Raw genomic sequence first — 20,506 nt, forward strand, 5'->3', positions numbered from 1 at the left:
TAAGTATAAAGTTGATTAATGTGAGTAGGAATGATGTCTCAAGTTTGGAATCAAGTGGGCACTGACTGAGAAAATGTTCAGCAGCAGACAGACCATGTATGTGGGGGATGTTGGTGTAGATGGAGGTTGCATCGATGGTGACAAGCAAGGTGTGTGGTGGGAGTGGGACCGGTCCGGATTTCAGATGTTCTAGGAAATGGTTGGTATCTTTGATGAAGGAGGGGATAATTTTGTCAATAATTGATTGTTTCCTTAGTTAAATAATCGATGTATTACTCATTATGAAACATGTAACTCATTGTTTAAATGAAATGCTGTGCCTCGTACATGAAGATTAGAATGTTCTAAGTGGAGCTGAAAATTTACGATGACAATATAGCACTTTTATAACCACAGAAATGAAATTATGCTAATGATGGCCATGATTTTGCTGTATTTCTGTATGAGTTTCATGCCTTTTCCTAACACTAATACATATCATGGTATTTTTCTTTACATTATGACATCTGATGGATTAAGCTGTAAAGATGCCAATGCCGACAGACAGATAAATGCATGTGGTATGAAATGTAGAAAAGAAGTTGCTGCAGTTGACTACTGCTTAATATAAAGGTGAAGAGAAACAGCAGTGTTAAGAATTTCATTGAAGTTTTCCATGTTTTGACATTATGTTAAAACTCTAATACTGGAATGATTTATAAGGGAACCAGAAGTTATCAGACATAAAACAGTGAATTTTCTTTGGATTAGGAAATAGGGAATTCAGAGGGCACTGCATGTACACACTTTATTTCTTAGCCACATTTTACTGTTAATAGTATTACTCATTGTTTATAGTTATACATTTTCAAGGAAGCTTACAACCACTTTGCTTGTAAGTCCTCAAATATTTGTGCAGTTACCTTGTACATGTGCATCCAACGCTGCAAATTTTTGCAGTGATAATCTTATATATCAATACATGAAATTCATTATCATACAACTAAAAATCAGTATATACCCTTTCCTGATACACTTAGTATTGCTAGAATAACTCATACATATTTTACTAATTCATGACATGCTGCCTGCAGGTATTTGATGAAGCAGTTCGTGCTGTATTACGACCAGAACCTCAGAAAAGACGCCAAAGAAAATGTGCTATACTGTAAAAATTAAGAACAAAAGAACTATATATACAGAAGTGTGTAACTCGATTACACTTAAGGTAAGAATGTGATAAACATTTTTAATGGAAGTAGTTATGTGTTTTAGTTTAAGTGTGCTCTAGAGAACTGAAATGACTTCTAAACAGTTATGGTACTTACAGGAAAAAAGGGAGCTGAGCTTGGCGTTCAAACTTGGTCAGTTAGTACAGGAGCTTTCATGTGTAAAATTGTCGTGGCCTAGCCCCCTCAGTCTTGAGCTTAGATTTGTTTGAGTGCAAAGTTTATATTGGTGGCCAGTTCGTTGTTCTGTGGCAAAATATGACTGAAGTATTGAATTTAAAAAAAATTGTGGTTCACCCAAATATTAGGACATGCAACAGATATGGTAAATCAGGATTAGAATACATTTCTCATGCTAGCAGTGGCATGTTTTCAGGGATTCCTTTGATGGATTTTATTTATAAACTGATGACTGATATACATAAATATGATTTATGTAAGTACTGCAAAATGTTATTTGATTATATCTGAAAATACAATCTAAACACATTTCACAGCAGGGGATTTCAAAAAGTAAGTTACACACTACCATTGCAGGTCATGTAACTTTCATTGAATGCTGCGCTACACACACAAGTGACACAGATACACAACATTATTTTTCAACATAGTCACCAAGTGTGTGTAAGCAGTGGTCTGAACGTTCTACCAATTTCTCAGTTTCTCAGTGATAGCTACCAGCTTCTTGAACATTTCCCATGTCTGTGTGGCTTTGATCGAATTATTGGTACCATTTCCCTGCAGCTCTATGCGACACTGCGTTTGGTCCATTACCCCACCAGAAATTTATGGGGAATTTGTGCAATTTAGATACTTTTCCCACAAAAATTGTACTGCCCCTCTTACTTCGACTACGGAGCATGTTTCCTGTTGCTGTGCCATTTATTTCCCACACTGTGTTGCATCTGTTGACCATATGGCATTGTGTATGCAGGAAAAGCAGAACATCTCATCTAACAACGCACAACTCTTGTTACGCAGTGATCTTAGCTTGGGAAGACAAGCATAACTTATTTTTTGAAATCACTAAGTGTATTGTCCATTCTACAATTTTTCTATGACATTGTAAAAAAGATACTTTTTTCTGCAAAACAGTGACATATTTGGCATTCAGCAATCTGCGCAAATGTGAAACTCCTATGTCCAGGAAACAGACATGTGAAACAACTTGCTGCATTTTATTCTTCATCTCAGGTAGATGGCATGGAACAACATTGCTGTTGGTGGTGGCAAAGGCTTTGTCTACTGGAGCATTTCCTTGCATTGTCTTTGTCAACACATTCCTCCTCCTCTTCTTCTTCACTCTCTCGTTCCTCTTGTATTCTCTCATCTGAATGTGAAATTACAGGTTATTGTTGAATGCAGACCTAGTGTTGCATTGAAAGTATATATTGCCACATTGTTGTGAGGAAACAAAAGTAATATAAGATACATTAACTTATTACATCTTATTCTTAACACCTTCTGCTTCATAATTACAAAAAACAAGTAGGTATTACCTTTATTTCTCAAAGCCACGCTAACACGGCAAAAAACAGGTTTCTTCCATCAGATGCAGAAACTTGCTGGGAAATTGCAGAAATGAAAACAAGTGTTGCACAGAAAGCACATAGCGTAAAGTACAATCTGCTAACAGGCACAGTAAATTTAGTTATTTGTCTGAGCTAAGGGAGGGGAGGGGGAATTGGATGTAGCTTATGTGCTACGTGAGGACTGAGGAGGCTAGACAGAGAAATGTAGAATCCGCAAGAAAAGTAATTTTACATCTTGAATTTTGAAAGTGTGTATGTTTAATTTTGTAATTGTTCATTCTTGTAGAACAAATACTTTCTATGAAGTTAATTGCACAACCCCAAAAGATTATACCATAAGAAATCAAGGTGTAGCGGTATGCATAGTATATCAACATTTCTCTGTGGGTAATAAGACAATGACATATACTTAAAATTGCAAAACAAGCTAAACAGATGTTTTGGTCAGCATATAGACATTCGGTGGACATATGTTCAGTAAAAGGTAATAGCCATTGTGGAGATGCTGATTCGTTTATTCCAATCCAAGTGGCTCATGAAATGTATTTATTGTCTTTTTGCTTAAAGATTTGTTAAATTTGTGGGCAATAGTGACAAGAGTATTGTGTTACACAGATTCCTTACATTCAGATATATTTGTATTGGTGTTGCAGAAGTCAGGACTATTGCACAGCTGGCCACAGAGAGATTTCTTGACCATGGAGACAGAATTAATTTGTCGACCAGGTCAAAGTTCAGAATACAAGCAAGGTTATTTGTCATTTAGCGGTAACTTTGCTCAGAAAAAAAGTTTAAATCTGGACTCGTGCCATAGGTATATTCTTTGATAGAGTAGAAACTAACAGGTTGTTTCAATTCATATTATGCCTGACTTGTAACTAAAAGGCTTTGAATGTGTCCAGTTGGTATTAAGAAGCTTATCATTTGTGCATTGTAGGCCAGTTTTTATTTCTTGAACCTAATCCTAATAGTGTATACAGTATCTGAATCATGGCTCCTCCAAATTTGTTCAGGGCAAGGTGTACTACATAGAAGAAACTGGAGGTAGCAAAAACAGCACCTTTGCTTATGACTGATATTGTCATACCACATCCAGACTTTTCAGAAATAAGTGGATTATTTTTTATTTATTATTTTCTTTTAGTTTGTTATCTAGAAGCAAAACAGACCAAATGATGGAGACAAGTTAGAATAACTAAGCAATTCCGTGTTTAATGAAAAAATCACACAAAAGTATCTACTTAAAAAATATAAAAATAATTTAAAAGATGGCGGTGGCCATTTATCCTGGTGTACATCTGGTTGGCAGTCATACTGGTGTAAAAAGGTGTGCAATGCTTGCAGCAGAGCTGGTATATGACATGGCTGCTTTCCAATTCGAACTTCCCCTTGTTTGAAATCACAAATTTTGTAAGTTATAATTCTAGACCACCACATAACATCTCACTACATAGCACTACACTACATTCCTGTATTTGGTATCAGAAAAAAACCTAGATTTCCTCATTTGTCTGGGTAGTTAACCTCTGGCATGCTGAGGTGCAACTCAGGGTTCACGGGAGTTGTACTGCAGTGCTACTCAAAGTTGAAAGGATTGGGAGGTAGCTGCAGGATATCAGGAAATCCTTCCTCGTTCTTCTCAAGGCTTATTTCCTGGCTGCCTTTGGAAGGTTGTTGAGATGGATCTTCTCTGGCATTACATCTCATTGTCATGATGTATGGCCTCTTCTTGGCTGTCTCTCAGCTGTGTGGGCTTGCAGCTTGTAAGCTGTCAGCAATTTCGGCTTGTGCCAAAGCTCCTGGCCTCTTCTTGGCTGTCTCTCGGCCGTTTGGGCTTGCAGCTTGTAAGCTGTCAGCAATTTCAGCTTGTGCCAAAGCTCCTGGCCTCTTCTTCGCTGTCTCTCGGCTGTGTGGGCTTGCAGCTTGAAAGCTGTCAGCAATTTCAGCTTGTGCCAAAGCTCTACATTCTGAATTATGTTATGCACAGGTGTATTACCAAAGACATCCCTCTGTTGGTGTGTAACATGTTGGCTAACAGCACACTACCAGACAATGTGATCCCTGTGTACTGATTACTCCACATTCACAAGTATCTGTGGTATGCTGTCATATTGTTATCAAGTATCTGGGGTGTGTACCATGGCCTGAATGGTTCTGTGTAGCTTCCTTGATCAGAAGGAAGTATGACATTGTTGATTTTTCTTTAACATTAGGAAGGAACAGGTAGGTTCTCCTTTCTGTTTCTGCCCTGTCCCAGATTTCCTGCCTTTCTATATCAATGCATGCCTTTATTTTGTTATTTTATGCAGCTTTTGTGTCTATTATCTCCTCTAAGTCATCATATTCAACCTTCTTGATTTATGGCTGTATGAGCCCCAAATGTTCAACCATATCCCACAATAGTGATTAAGACTGCATTTTGGTAGTTCTTTTTGCACTTAGAGACAGCTGGAAGCTTCTTTGGCCATTGTTGCTATTTTGTTCGCTTTAATGCCTGTCTGGCAAACAATTTCTGTTTGTTTGGATTTTGTCAATGCTCCTACCTAGGTACCTATAACTTGTTTTCTCTCCTTAGAACGGCCATTTAGTCTGATTATGTGATCTCTTCATCATGATAATACATATAAACTGTTTCGTGTTCTGCTGCTGTTAATTTATTTTGTGCACACCAATTGCAAAGTTATGCAAGAACTTCCCCCACTATTTTCCCCTAATTTAGCTCTTATGTTGTCAGATACTATAATTAGTGTATTGTTTGCATAGGCTATGCAGCCTCTAGTGTGTGTCATAATCTACAGCTGATTCAGTGAAAGCTCTATGCCAATATCCCAGAATTATGGACCACAAACAGAGCCCTGTGGGCAGCCTTTGGTGATGTTTTTCGCAATTTTCTTTCCGGAACGTTCCTGTTTCACCTGCCTGTTTGTGCAGTAATCTCATAAGCTGTTACAGAAGTTCCTGAGACAGTCCATCTGTCTCGGTCTTTTGAACAGTGCAGGCCACCATATGTTATCGAATTCCCCAACTGTTTCAGTCATTATGACTACAGTGAATACTTGTCATCTGATGTGTTCAAAGTATGCATTGTGTGATCTACTGCATCCTTAGTGGGTTTCCCTTTCTTGAAACAGTATTGGTGGGGGCTAATGCCAGTTACCCATCTGTGATACCTCGGGTGGTGGCACAGAAAATTTTCCTGTACTTTGACTAGGGCATTCAGCAGACAATCAGCCTGTAAGATTTCAGTTCTTGTTAGTCTTTATTGTACCCCCTTTTTTAGTATAATGATATTTGAGATTTCGCATATTCTGGGCACCCGTCCCTGCAAAAGACTCTCATTTAGCAGCATTGTTAGGTATGAGACAATTTGGTTTACTAGCTGTTGCAACACTCTGCCATAATTCTAACTGGCCAAAGTGCTTTCTTCTTCAACTTCATTATTGCCAAGCTCACTTCTTCCTGGACAAATGGATTCTCAGTTCTATTGTTCACATGCTGCTGTAGTACTCAGAGCGAAGATACTGATGGTACTCTGTGTCTTTCATCATCATATTGCATGGCAATCTCATTAGGCACTCCTCTGGTGCCTCCAGTCTGTCATCGTCATGCCATCGAAGTACCTCAATCTTAATAATACAGTGGGTAATCAAACCTTGTTAGCCCCCACTCTTCGCTCCATTACTAAATTGGTGATTGATTGATGCCTAAGGATGTGTTCTGACAGCTCATCCCTTCTTTTAGACAAGTTGTGCCATAAATTTAATTTTCCCCAGTTTGATTCTGTGGTGTCAACGCCAGACACCACACTTGCTAGGTGGTAGCCTTTAAATCGGCCGCGGTCCGTTAGTATATGTTGGACCCACATGTCGCCACTATCAGTGATTGCAGACCGAGCGCCGCCACACGGCACGTCTAGTCTAGAGAGACTTCCTAGCACTCGCCCCAGTTGTACAGCTGACCTTGCTAGCGATGGTTCATTGTCTACATACGCTCCCATTTGCAGAGACAACAGTTTAGCGTAGCCTTCAGCTACGTCATTTGCTACGACCTAGCAAGGCGCGATATTCAGTTACTATAATTCATATCTTCAAGAATGTATTCTGAACAGATAATATTGTGAATCATGTACCGCCAAGAGCGACGTTCGTCATTAATGGATTAAAGTTAAGTATCAAACTAATTACATCCGCTTTCTGAATTCTCATTCCTTGTCATGTTCCAGACTTCACGTCAGTTTAGTTCTTCCCTCCTCACGCCTGCCTGCGTGACCTAAAATGCGTGTATTTCGGCCTCCACTCGTAACACGGTGTTGGCTCTTCTGCTAACACAAAAGATTCAGTATCGCTTCATTAGTTATTCAATCTACCTATCTAGTCTTCAGCATTCTTCTGTAGTGCCACACTTCAAAGGCTTTTAGTCTTTTCTTGTCCGAATAACTTATCGTCCATGTTTCACTTTCGTACAAGGCTACACTTCAAACAAATAGCTTCAGAAAAGACTTCTTAATACTTAAATTTGTATCATTAACAAATTATTCTTCCTCAGAATTGCTTTCTTGCTATAGCAAGCCTGCTTTTAAATCCTCTTCACTTTAGACATATGCTAACCAAATAATTCAGCTACTGCTTTTAGTGTTTAGTTTTTTACTCTAATTCCTCAGCATTGCCTGATTTATTTCGATCACATTCCATTACCTTTGTTCTACATTGGTTGATTTCATCATACGACTTCTTTCCAAGATTCTTTCTATTCCATTCAACTTTTTTTCAACAGTCCTCTAGACACGTCCAATGAACAGACACCACACATTCATATAAGTTCTGTCTTTTGATTTTCCCTATCAAATGAATCTGTGTCTTTCTTCTCCAATGGAAAATCCAAGATGGAATGTAACAAAATGTAACATTCTTCTCCAGTCATTCTACAGTGTCATTCTCGCTTCTGGTGCATGTTGGGGCTTTGTTTCACTGATTAACGTAACATGGTACATTATCGAATATCATAGCTGAATTCTTGTCTGTGTTTTGAAGCAAAAAGTGTGTTGATAACTGTTCAAATTTCATTTGATTTGAACAACAATAAGGCATTTGCAACAAACCCACTGATTGTTCCAACATATGAAAGAATGAGCCTACTGCCTTTTCCATCTGGAGCTTTCATTGTTCCTCGTGCAGTCTCATCAGCCCATGGAGTCGGTCTGTAATAACCAGCAGTTATCCACATTTTGTCCAACCAGACGATTCTGTGAGCTTTGCTCTTAGATACTGCCCTCAAAAAATGGACTAGGCAATGGTATCCTCCAGTTCAGGCTGAACTCTTCTTCCAGAAAATGTCTTCCATCAGAACACTATCTTCTTTAGTACCACTGAAGGGCCAGTTTCCCTCCCAAAAACAACTCACTATCTCATAGAGAAGCAGTTGCTTCTAGGTGCTATATTCTTTCCTTGTGCAACTTGTTCGACAACTTGATAAGAGGCCCATAATTGTCCCTTTCTTCATAAAAATAGCAGCATACATTAAATACAAGCTCAAGCTATTGGCTCCTTAAGTTAGTGCCCCTACTTACTTTCCTGCAGTTTGAGGAAAAGGCCATATCACATAAGTTTGAAATGAACAATATGAGACTAAATCAATTGGTAATTCACGATTGGTGTCAAATGCTTTGCAACCACACAGAAAGTGTAGCACCAGGTGCGACCAAGAGGTGTACGAGTGGCTGGCAACACTGTCACCAAGCCAATGTTTACGAATTCCAGAGATCAGTTTGGTGCTAGATCGTCCCCTGCATACAATGCACTCCACATGTGTTAAATGTCAGGAACCTTCTTTTAGCGGCCTAACTAAAGTGTTCAATAATTCTACTGCGGATAGTGGTTGTTACAATGTAATTTCATGCATGATACTGAAAGCAGATACAGAATACATATTACGTAAAATCAAGGAAAGGCAATTGCTCACCTATAGCTGATTGATGTGTGGTGCATAGAAACACACAATAGAAAGCAGTATTCACATTAGCTTTCAAGCTCTTGCCCTTCCTCTAACAAAAGTGCGATTCACGTGCACAACCACATAGACACCAAAACAAACACATGAATAAGTATATTTAAATCCGCCGCCACCGCGACCGAACCCAGTTCCACCTGAGCAGCCATAGTGTACGGATCTCCGTGCCGGCACGTTCACAGGAGCTCAGTCCGTCAGTTCACCTGATGATGGCGACATGTATGATCGCCGAAATATTGTGCCCGTTGGACACTGTAGACCGGCAGTACACCCGTGGATATTTTGAAGTATTAGTTATTGTTTCTTTCAAACAGAATGGATATTATATAGTTCAAAATATCTAATAGTATTATGGTTTGAGGGTTAATAATCTATTGGTACCCCAGGAAAGGAAATTGCTTATATCAATAAACTCTGATATGAAAATTTTAGGATTCAAACCACCTTCTGTTTCCTTAACTCATTTCAGGTGCATGTGCAATTTTTCCTTATTCCTTGGCCAACATGCTTCCCCATCAATTTCCGAATGAGCCGCTGCTTCATCCGTAATGATTTGATGGTAGATGAGGCAATCCTAAAACTAAATTGTGTCCTTCATAACGTAAATGGTAAATGTTTAAGCACCAAAAATATAAGTTTTCAAATAAATACTAAGGAGGAAATTTATATTATCACCTCAGACTATATGGCATGTAAAAATGTCACACCGCTGTTTTTCCTCATTAACCCTGTTAGCTCATCTTGGATTCTGTAGGATTCAAAGCTTCTAAACTGTAGATGAGTTCCAAAAAATACATCTCAAGAAGCATTAATACATTTGAAGAAAAACAGCTGTTATATGAAACTTGTTAGCAATTTCCTATAACATCTGTGCTTTAGGGTCCAGAAATGAAAGTTTGCAACATTTTTTAAGCATTTTAGAGATGTTCTTACTTTTACTAATGTCAGATCTGGCCTGTATGACCAGATACACTTTTTCAACAAGAACTTGTACTTCAAACCAATCTGATGTCTCTTGACATATAAATAAGTTTTTTTACTTGAAAATGGCCCAAGACTGAAATTTGGCTTGTATGGCAATAAAATAAAAATTATTACAGTCAAATGGTGGCAGCATCATTCAAAAAAAAATTGTGGCTGTTTGTTTCCTTACACCATTCATTATGATTTGCCCATGTGTCTGGCAATACCTCATCTTCCTCATTTTTGTGGTCTTCTCCATGGTTTCCTATTACTGTTTCATATCCTCTTCTATCATTCCCAGCTCTAGTGTTAAAGTCTCCTATAACCACAGTCTTATTAGCTGTTTCAGCATCTTCCAGTTTAGTGATAAACTCTTCCTACTCATCTGTTTCACATCCTATTTGAGAAACATAAACACGGACTACATTAAGAAATTTCCTTCTTACCTCGCTTAGTCCGGTTATCAGTATGTTCCTTTCTGTCATCAACTGTCAGATTTCATGTATTCTTGCATCTTTGTCTAAGGATACAACATTAATAGTGCCAATTCTTTTATATTTCTTCAGACAGCTCTGTCTTTCACTGGGACGCTGGCAGATCTGTTCAAAAGCTTTGTCACTTTCGGTATTGGTTTTGGTCCGAGGCTCATTTGATTGTTAAAAGCAGATTGGTTATCCACTTCCGGGTTGCTGGGTCTAACATAGCTTCACCAGAGCCCCGCTGGCTGGCACTTTTCAGGATTCCTGTAGGGCCTTCACAGCTACCATAGCGGTCCTGAGGCACACACAGTCCCCAGATGGAGTGAACGAGGGGTTGGACTTGTGGGAGAATAACTCGTGGGCAGAATGGTTCAAAAACAGAACAGAAAGGAGCATAGCAGAGACAGATGGAAATGACTAATCAGGGCAGCAAGGAAATTGATAGCATTGGCTAAAAAAATTTTTTGGGAAAAAAAGAATTTTAAGGATGAAAAGAAGATATTATGCCACATATTAGGCAACAGAAGGAAGCAAAAAGAAAATACTTCAAAAGTCATCAACAAAGAAGGAAAACCCTTGCGGGAGGAAGTAGAAGTTTTGAAAGTTTGGAAAGAATAATTGCAAAAACAATTTAAAGGACAGGATGAAACAAATACATGTGATAAAGTAGAGGGAGATGAAAGAAATATGACGATCACAGAGGAAATAGAAACAGATCTGCAGATGCTGGATGTAGAGAAAGCTTTATTAAAAATGAAAATTGGGAAAGGAATAGGTGACATCACAGTGGGAATGATCAAAGCCACAGGACCTTTCGAAATTCAGTGCCTATATAGTATAGACATACGGAAAGACTGATCATGATTGGACAAAGCCATTTATTGTACCTATCTTTAAGAAGGGTAACAAGATGCTCTGTGAGCATTATGGAGGAATAGCACTACTGTGCCACTACCCGAAGATTTATGAAAAGATAATTTTGCAGAAAATCGGGAATAAGATAGAATCACAATTAAGAGAGGAACAACAAGGATTTCAACCTTGTAAGATCAACTGTAGGTGCCTTATTTACAGCCAGACAGTTGTAGAAAAGAAATGGGAGTTTGGGAAAGACATCACAATTCCATTCATAGATATAAAGAAGGCATATGACACTGTTAGAAGGAAAGAGATATGGCAAAGTCGAAGTAGAATGAAGCTGTCAAAAGGAATGTGACTGAAAATAGGAATCATGCACAAGAAATGTCAGAATTGTGGTTTAATAAATGGCAAAAAGATTATAATGCTTTCTAATGGACAGAGGGGTCATCAAGGGAGTGTGCTGTCACCAGTGCTTTTCAATATAGCCATGGACATCATCATAAGGAAAGTTCACCAAAGGTCAATAACAGATCATATTAAAATTGCAGCATAAGCAGATGATGTGATGATTTGGGAAGAAATGAGTGGGAAATGGGAACAGAAGTCAACACCTGGCAGAGTGTAATTGAAGAAGCAGGCGTGGAAGTAAGCTTAACAAAAAGTAAAGTAATGGAAATCAGGAAAAAAATGAAAAAAAAAATCAAGGATGTGATTTGTAGTACTGTAGATACTGTTGAGTATCTAGGAAGTAATATAACAAAAAAGACAATAACAAGGTTGACATTTTGGAGACAATAGAAAATTGTGCAGAATTTACTTATTGCATGTCTGACATAATTAGAAATTGGAAAATACCTGGCAAAGCAAAGATCATGATGTTCAAATCATATTTTATGCTAATTTTGACCTATGGATCAGAGTGTTGTACTTGGAAAAAGAAAGAGCTGAGCAGAACACAAACAACAGAGATGGATTTTCTAGAGGGATCCCCAATAAGGACAGGATGAGGAATCAAATAATATGAGCCACTCTCCAGATCAAGCTCCTAAAAGAACCTATGGAAAGTGATATGCGTAAATGGTTTGGCTACATTAAAAGAATCAGACCAGAAAGACTTCCAAGAAGAGCCCTAGAATGGGTGAGTCTGGAAGACCATGAGCAAGATGGAGAGACCAGGGGAAGGATGATATAAACCATAGAGGACTGCAATGGGAGGAGATGCTAAATGATACTGTGGCAGAAAGCAGCAGCTTCAAAGAGGCCCTGTGAATGACTCTCATAAGCAAAAACGTTTCAGGAAGAAGAGGAAGACACTTGTGATTAGTTATGTAGCAGTTACAGCATTGACATAAGAAGATGGCCATTAGGAATGTTTTTTCATTAAAACATGAATTTCTGAAGGATTACTAATTGACTATATTGTCCAATGTATGAAAAGTTCTTAATATACCATCGAAACCTACGACAAAAAATAAAGCTTTATCTAGTAGAGAGAGGAATTGTTACCAGCGCACAAGGATGCGAAGAAAAAGACCTTGTATGACTGCGTAGCAAGAGAAGAAGCAATCACATGTGCCCAAGTGAGAATGACACTAAGCACTCCACAGTAAGTGCGATTTGTTCCCCATATGTATGTCAAAAACACTAAATTCATATGCATACCGTATAAAAATAACAAAAAGTGAAAATTTTATACCGTGTAATATAAAATATTATACTTCTGTATTATAAGGTTACTGAAACTTAGTTTTCAAAAATCATTTATTTGGAAATAAAAGATGATTAAAAGGGAATGAAAATGTGTATTTAAAATGATTATCTCATGTTACGATGTAGTATAGCGTGCTTCTTTGTGTTTTAGTTTCAGTTCAAGTGTGTATCAGAATATGATGTACTATTTAAGAATTAAATACATAAAAGGTGCAGAATTCTAAAAACACTCTAATCATATTGAAGCACAATATCAGTAAGCAGAGCAGTTAGTCAGCGAGAAGAAGATCAATGTAGAATATGTTTCGGGAAAAGATCATGCAGCAGACATTTTTATTAAGGGTCTCCCAGTGAAGATTGTTATCAACAATGAAAACTTTGATTGGAATGACTGAGTTAAATATTTGATTCAATAATAAACTGTGACCATTGTGAAAGTGTGTAAAGGTGCGTTAAGTTCTTAGATGAGTTGCTGCTGTCCTTATTGTGTTGTCATGAGTAACATGTTTTTATATAACACTGATAAAGCTTTGTTTACCGTATTTACTCGAATCTAAGCCGCACTTTTTTCCGGTTTTTGTAATCCAAAAAACCGCCTGCGGCTTAGAATCGAGTGCAAAGCAAGCGGGAGATCTGAAAAATGTTGGTAGGTGCCGCCACAACGAACTTCTGCTGTCGAATATATGTAGCGCTACACAGGCATGGTTTGTAGCCACAAAGATAAATACTGGCGCCAAAACCTCTGCGTCAGTAAATAAAAAAATTTTTTTAAAAAAAAGGTGGAAGACGAGCTTTTTTTCTCCGCCCCGAGTTTCAACCACTGCATTTTCATACATTATCCAACGAAGTAAATACAAACTCCGTATTGTTCATCTTCGAATGTAGCAGAATTTCAATGTACTACGAAAATCCGACTGGCAAGACTGTCTGGGATGTTTGTCAATACGGCCAACTCTACGTTCTGAAATTTTTCCTATCTGTGACAAGAGATGGTTGCTAATAGGAACTTTTAAGAATTGTGAATCACATGCAGTATTCTCTTCACCATAAGAATAATACGAATATAAACATTTTACCATGTTTTCTTTTGTGTTTGCTGCTATCTCATTTAAATCTTGCCTGCCTAATAAACTACGAAACTAGAGTGAGACAACAGCAAACGCGGAAGAATATATGTATCGTGTCATGTTTATATTCGTATTAAGTGATACGGTCAGAAATGAAGCACGGCAACTTACTAGATTTTCAAATCTAAGATGACTCTAATTTCTGTGCAGAATTTGATGTACTAAAGAAGTGGCCGCAAAGATTTTCAAACGGAGAAAAATTTTCGCTAACTCTCGTTCAGAACATGTCCTATCATACGCAGTCTATTATTTGGTTCTTGTTGATCATTATCAAAGAAACAGCAGTGTAAGTAACAACAAATAGCAGTCTCTTGCCATTGTTTCGCTAATGAGACGATTCCTCTCTCTTTTTTTTATTTTTTTTTATTGTTAGCGGCAGTAGCGCGCACAAAAGCAAGCCATGCCGCGAGCGGCGACAGGTCGTAAACACGCACTATCAGAATGCTAGAAACAATGCATGACACTACAGTAATGCATTTTCAGCTTAGAGTGACGTAAACACCTATAACAAAGAAAACGGCACTTATCAGATCGAAGCAAAATAAGCAATAGATTCAAACCAGACGAAGCACGTGAAAAAGGAAGGGTACCCGTATAAATACGGACGGAGCGCCTGACGCATAGCAATGGCTACCTGGTAAAGCTTAACTGCTAAGCTTACGACTCGAACCAAACTACTGTAGCTGTATCGTCATTCATTCGACCTAAATTGTCTCTCATATTACAATGGACCAACTTTATTTCGATTTGGAGGTGCGGCCTAAACCTCTTCTCTCCCCTTGAATTTCGAGTCTCAAATTTCAGGTGCGGCTTAGATTCGGGAAATTTTTTTTCCTCGATTTCGAGTCTCATTTTTCAGGTGCGGCTTAGATTCGAGTGCGGCTTATATTCGAGTAAATACGGTATGCAGCATATTAGTTAGGTATTTTATTCCTGACAGAGTTCTGAATGAACTGTGTGAATAGTGGGATGGTGGTGGACATTACATAAAAATCTGCTTTCAAGTTCTCAAGAGCTATAGATGGAAAGCACGGGTTGTTTAAATTGCAGGGAAATCAGATTTCTTGTGATATCTTCCAGAATTATAGCAGTAGCACCATTCTACTCTAAATATGAATCACAATTAATTGTAGCTGTCGTATTAAATCATTTAATTCATATTGATTTGGAAAATGAGGTTTGTCATTTGATTTTCTCCAGGATATCTTTTGTCTTGGAGAGTAGTTGGTACATGCAAGCTTGCAGGTGTGTGCAACAAGTCTCTGAGATGGTGGATGGTCAGCGTAGTCAAACCCACTTGCAATTTTCAAGTGATGTAGTGTTTCATTCACTGAAGTACGCTGAACTTCACCCTCCTATTCTCTCTCATGGAACAATATTATGAAAAGGATAGTTGCTACTCACCATATAGCAGAGGTGCTGAGTCACAGACAGGCACAACAAAAAGACTGTCAAACAAGTAAGCTTTTGCCCAAAAAGGTGTGTAGCTGTTGCATTTGTGTGTGTGTGGGGGGGGGGGGTTGCTGTTGTCTATTTTTGACAAAGGCCTTGTTGACCAAAAACTTATTTTGTGACGATCTTTTTGTTGTACCTGTCTGCGACTCAGCACCTCCACTACATAATACTGTTACATTCCGTCCTGGATTTTTGACTTTTCTTTCTCAAGTGCCATAAATTTATTTATATTTGCAAGTAGAACTGCTTGAAAGTTGTGGCTTGAAAGTGGATCTGCAACATCCACAAATCATATCAAGTACTTGTTTTGTGTCATGATTGATCAGATATGTTCCAAAGTAGTCCTTGCAGGTGTGTAGAAACTGTTGGCTTCTGAATTTTTATTTTGACTCTCTTACATCTGCGAAAAACTCTACATGAACTTTCTGGATGGTGTTTGCAGGAAAGAAAGAAAAGAGAGACTGTAAAATTGTAATTATTTGAAAATAACATTTCATAGCTGTTTAAAATGTCTGAATGAAGACTTTTATGCAATTTTGCATTGTTCACGAACTTTCTAAAATTTGTTCTTCCTTTCAAAAATAATTTTGCCTATGTGTTAATATTGTCTTGTCCTTTAAGATTAAAAGAATCTGTACTTGTAAAATATTCACTTAAACATATATTTCAATTAGGTGATGATTACAATTACAAGCCTTTGAGTTTTCATCACACTGTTAAAAACCAAACAGTTTTGTGCAGTACTCATTTAGAACAGAGTATGTAATTGTCAGATTCAAATCATTTCCCTTAAAGACTTTAAATGTGATAGAAAATATAAATATGTGGAGTGAGTTTAGTGAACATTGACTCAAAAAGTCACATGATGATTTAGTGGCATTTGGTGTATGTAAAATGGAAGTTGAATTCTTTTTCATTGTTCTGTTTTTCAGTCACTGAAGTCTGCCACTGGAAGACTGCCTCTTCATCCAGCACCTGCATTTTAAGAATATGTGAAGAGTATGACTGAATTATATGACCAGTGGGACAAAAAAAAAAACCATTGTGTTCAGAAACAACTTTTTGGTTTATACAAGTGATTTGTATTTGCAAAACTTGAACTGCTTAGACTAAAGTTTTATTTTTGCTGTTTTACAGGGTGATCTTCTCTGTAGCTCAGGAATTTTAAAGTGAATGTAATACTTATAGGTTAGTGAAAACTGTTTGAAACGCAAAACTACAAGCTTTGCATGTTCATTAATTTTCTCTCTTTTTTTTTTGTGCTCTATTCCTTTTTGTATGGGTGAAGAAGGGTGATGCATAGCGGTTACAAGGAGTAGTAAATCATTATTTACATAAATGAATTACTGTGCCTCATACCAGCATCAAGATTGAGACAAATAAATTTCCACAATAACTTGTGTAATGTTTCAACTACTACTTTAAATTAGATGATTGAAGTCAGTATTTAAGTGATAGGTGATCACTGCTGTTGTATAGTTACAGAAATTTTGTAAAGAAAATGTGTTTGATATGCCACTGGCAGTTCTTTCCTCCGATTACAGTATGTTCTTTGTGAACCAGATCCCATTGTTTTCATGATGGATCACTCTTTTGGATGGCTTACATTACAGATTAGATTATCATCATGAAAGTCATATTTTCTCTTACTAAGCTTGTTAATCGCAGATAAGAGTGACAATAGATCTCACAGTTTTTATTCTCTTTAAACCCTTTGCATGAGATGTTCTATAATAAATTTCTCAGTTCCATTTTTACGCAATGGGACTTGATGTTTACCACTGTTTGCCGTCCGTGATCACTGTACCTAGTTTGGCACCCAAATTGATTAGAGTTCACATTATTTCAAATAATCTTTTTGTATGATGGAAATTTCTACCGTAAATCATATATCACATTGGCATTTGGGGGTTTTGTCACACAATATGTGACGCTGTGGCTAGTGCAATAGAAACATTAGCAGAATCTCACTTCATGTGTTGTCTTCATGATAATTGTCTGTGTCATGCCTTAATATCTTTGTTTCCTACTTTGTATAAAGTCTGAATCATATTGTCAAATAATTGAAGAAATTCGCGCAACATCAAAGATGGAAGGAGTAGATGAACATACGTGACCTCTTTTCATGGAGTCATAATAATAGTAGGTCTTCTAAAGTTTAGGAACAGAAACAGTGCGGCAATGAAAGTATTCTAAGAAATTTTATGTACCTAATGTTTTGAATTTCTTTACTTTTGTTATGGAAGACTTCATTGTTGAAGTAGTAAAGAAAACCTTGTGGCTGAATTATTATTGTATTGTAGTTATTGAAGACAAAGATATGTAACTGTTTGTAGTGTCATACCTTTGTATAAATAAAGATGAATCTCCTTGTGTATGCTGCAGTAGCGTAAGTTCATCAAAAATATTTTTCAGTAATGTTTTTACAATTACTTTTTAAACAGTAGTGATCATGTATTACGTTGTGTATAGCACTATTTAAACTCTAATGGGTGATCAACATCAGAACAAAAAGTATTGTGAAATATTTGGAATGTGTAAGAATGTTTGTGATCATGTATGTACAGTTACCTTCATTATATGTGATGTTAAAAAACTTTTCTTTTCATATTGATGCTTGTTTTTTGGTAAACTTTACCAGTAAAAAAATTATGCTTTTTTCATTCTTTTAACACAAATTTGGGATACCACTCATGTTAACTTTTTGTGAACAATAAATATAAATGTAAAAGTGATATTGCAGGTTATATGCAGAAATGAAAACTAAATTCTCAGGTCTTGGAATGAAGGCCCCTTTCATTCAAACTGAAATTTTTGAATAAAATTCCTACATAGTTTCTTTCCATTTTGTTTCCTGTATGATGATTTTTATGAAATAAAATGTCATTCAGTATATTTCAAGTTCCCAAAATCTTGTTGCAGTTTCAACAATGCTTAACTTCCTTGAATACAAAATAGAAAATTCAGCTTACATTTCTTCTATGTATGGAAGAAATCAATTGTATGGATTTCCTTTTACATGGCTCTCTGATTTTTGTGAGCTTTTTGTGTTATGTTAATTATATGTATATGTATGTCACACACAGTTCTTCCCCCCCCCCCCCCCCCCCCCCCCCCCCCGCCACCCAATTAAGTAAGAAGTAAACAATGGAAAGTCCAGTATAGGGTAAGAATAATAATAATGGAAAGGATAGATTGCAGCTTACCACTTAGAGGAGATGTTGATTTGCAGACAGGTGCAAGAATACTGCCGGCCAAAGTGGCCGTGCGGTTAAAGGCGCTGCAGTCTGGAACCGCAAGACCGCTACGGTCGCAGGTTCGAATCCTGCCTCGGGCATGGATGTTTGTGATGTCCTTAGGTTAGTTAGGTTTAACTAGTTCTAAGTTCTAGGGGACTAATGACCTCAGCAGTTGAGTCCCATAGTGCTCAGAGCCAATTTTTTGCAAGAATACTAGAAAAATTTAATCTTTTGGGCAAAGTCCTTCCTCAGAAGCAGAATTCTCACACATTCAAACAGCAGCAGCAGCAACAAGAACAACAACAAGTGCTGCCCGTGAGAATGTGGAGATACATGGAGGGGAGGTATAGCATTGGCTGTGGTTGTAGTGGTGGAGGAAAAAAGGGAAGAAAGTAGAGAAGAGGAAAGGGCTTGTAGGCACATTGGTAGGATAGAAAGTGAGTGCGTGTACTGTAGCAGGAGTAGAAAAGGGGATAGGGAGGTGGAGGACAGGGACTAGCCAAGGTTGAAGCTGTGGGGGCTATGGGAACAAACGATATGTTGTAAGGATATTTTCCACCTGCACAATTTAGAAAAGCTGGTGTTGATGGGAAGAACCCAGATGCACAGGCTTTGAAACAATCATTAGTGACTAGCGTCTTCCCCCCCCCCCATCCCTACCCTCCTATCCCTCCCCCTACCTGCCCCACAACCCTTCCTTACTTGCACCACCCCCCTTACCAGATTGCTACTTACATCAGATGCAGTTGTAGTTGGGGCCCTAGTGGCCAGAGACAGTACCATGTGTCTGAATAGTTGAGTGAATGTTAAGAATTCTACTTCTGGGGCAGGACTTCATCCAAAAGCATAAATGTTTTTAGTATTCTTTTCACTGTGCCTGTGTGCAACTCAACGCCTCATCTATGTGGTAAGCAGCACTCTATCTTTTCCATTATTATTGTAACAAGTAAATTATTCACTGTCCATGGATTGTGAAACTGTTAATATGTAAAATATAAATTATGTTTGAAAGGTGCATCAGTGTGCTGTTCTTAAACAGCTAAGTTTTGTGTTCAGGTGGTAGGAGTGTTACTGCTGAAATAAATAAAGTGAAGAAGGGATACAGTGCACCTTATCTCATAAATAATGTGGCTAACAAGGTCTGATGTGAAAAAGTCTCAAGTTTCTTGGAACATCTTGTTGTGCATAACAGCTAGGTTTTGAATTTACATTGTTTCTCCCATGACAGCCTCCAATGACTGTATCCCTCCAGTTTGTGAGAACTTGTTGTGAGACATGATTTTAGCCCACTCTGCTTAGATACACTTTTTTAATATTGAGAAATCTTTCATGCTGTGAATGTCTTTTCTGAGACTTGTTTGTTAATACTTTTCATATTTCTGTTTTATAGTACACATTACAATTTTGTTAGTACAATGTGCATGTAAAGATATTTGTATTGTCATTCTCCGTTGAGCCTTGCCAGATTGCAAATCTTGTGATTTTCATGCTCATGAGCCATTCTTGTTGCTATCCATAATCGCAAATTGACATTAGCTACAATATGTCCACCTCATGAAAGGAATGGTCTCAGTGTCATTAAAGTCTTTAAGTTACACCATGTAATTCACATAAACTGTTTTTGAAGACTTGTCAACATCACTCCTCATGTCTGCTGTCTCCAAGCCATTCTGTTGTTATTGAATACCATTATGTTATTCTGTGAGAGATGTATTGAATTATATATCATTTGAAACTGTGTATTGTAGCTTATTTGTTGTAAGAAAATTCTGTTCATTTCCCTATTGCAAATGGTGCAGAATGCTGCTATGAAGTAGGTTCTGGTGTATATTTGATACTGTTTCTTACCTTTCCTAACATAACTATTGGGGACATAAATGTGTGTGTAGTTTTTTTTTCCATACAACATTGTAATTTTTGTATACA

At 37.5% G+C, this 20,506-nt stretch overlaps 1 protein-coding gene across 1 annotated transcript in view; it reads left to right on the forward strand.

The window, feature by feature from the left end:
- LOC126248151 (ras-related C3 botulinum toxin substrate 1) overlaps window positions 1-17,704 on the forward strand; it is a 124,861-nt gene extending 107,157 nt beyond the window's left edge. The window contains exons 6-7 of the mRNA XM_049948891.1: window positions 1,074-1,207; window positions 16,274-17,704. Of these exons, the coding sequence (XP_049804848.1) occupies window positions 1,074-1,151 (78 nt within the window). The 3' untranslated portion in view covers window positions 1,152-1,207; window positions 16,274-17,704. The remainder of the gene's footprint in view (window positions 1-1,073; window positions 1,208-16,273) is intronic.
- The last annotated feature ends 2,802 nt before the right edge of the window (window positions 17,705-20,506 follow it).

Source organism: Schistocerca nitens, chromosome 1 (genome assembly GCF_023898315.1).
Source record: "Schistocerca nitens isolate TAMUIC-IGC-003100 chromosome 1, iqSchNite1.1, whole genome shotgun sequence".
Lineage (NCBI taxonomy): Eukaryota > Metazoa > Arthropoda > Insecta > Orthoptera > Acrididae > Schistocerca > Schistocerca nitens.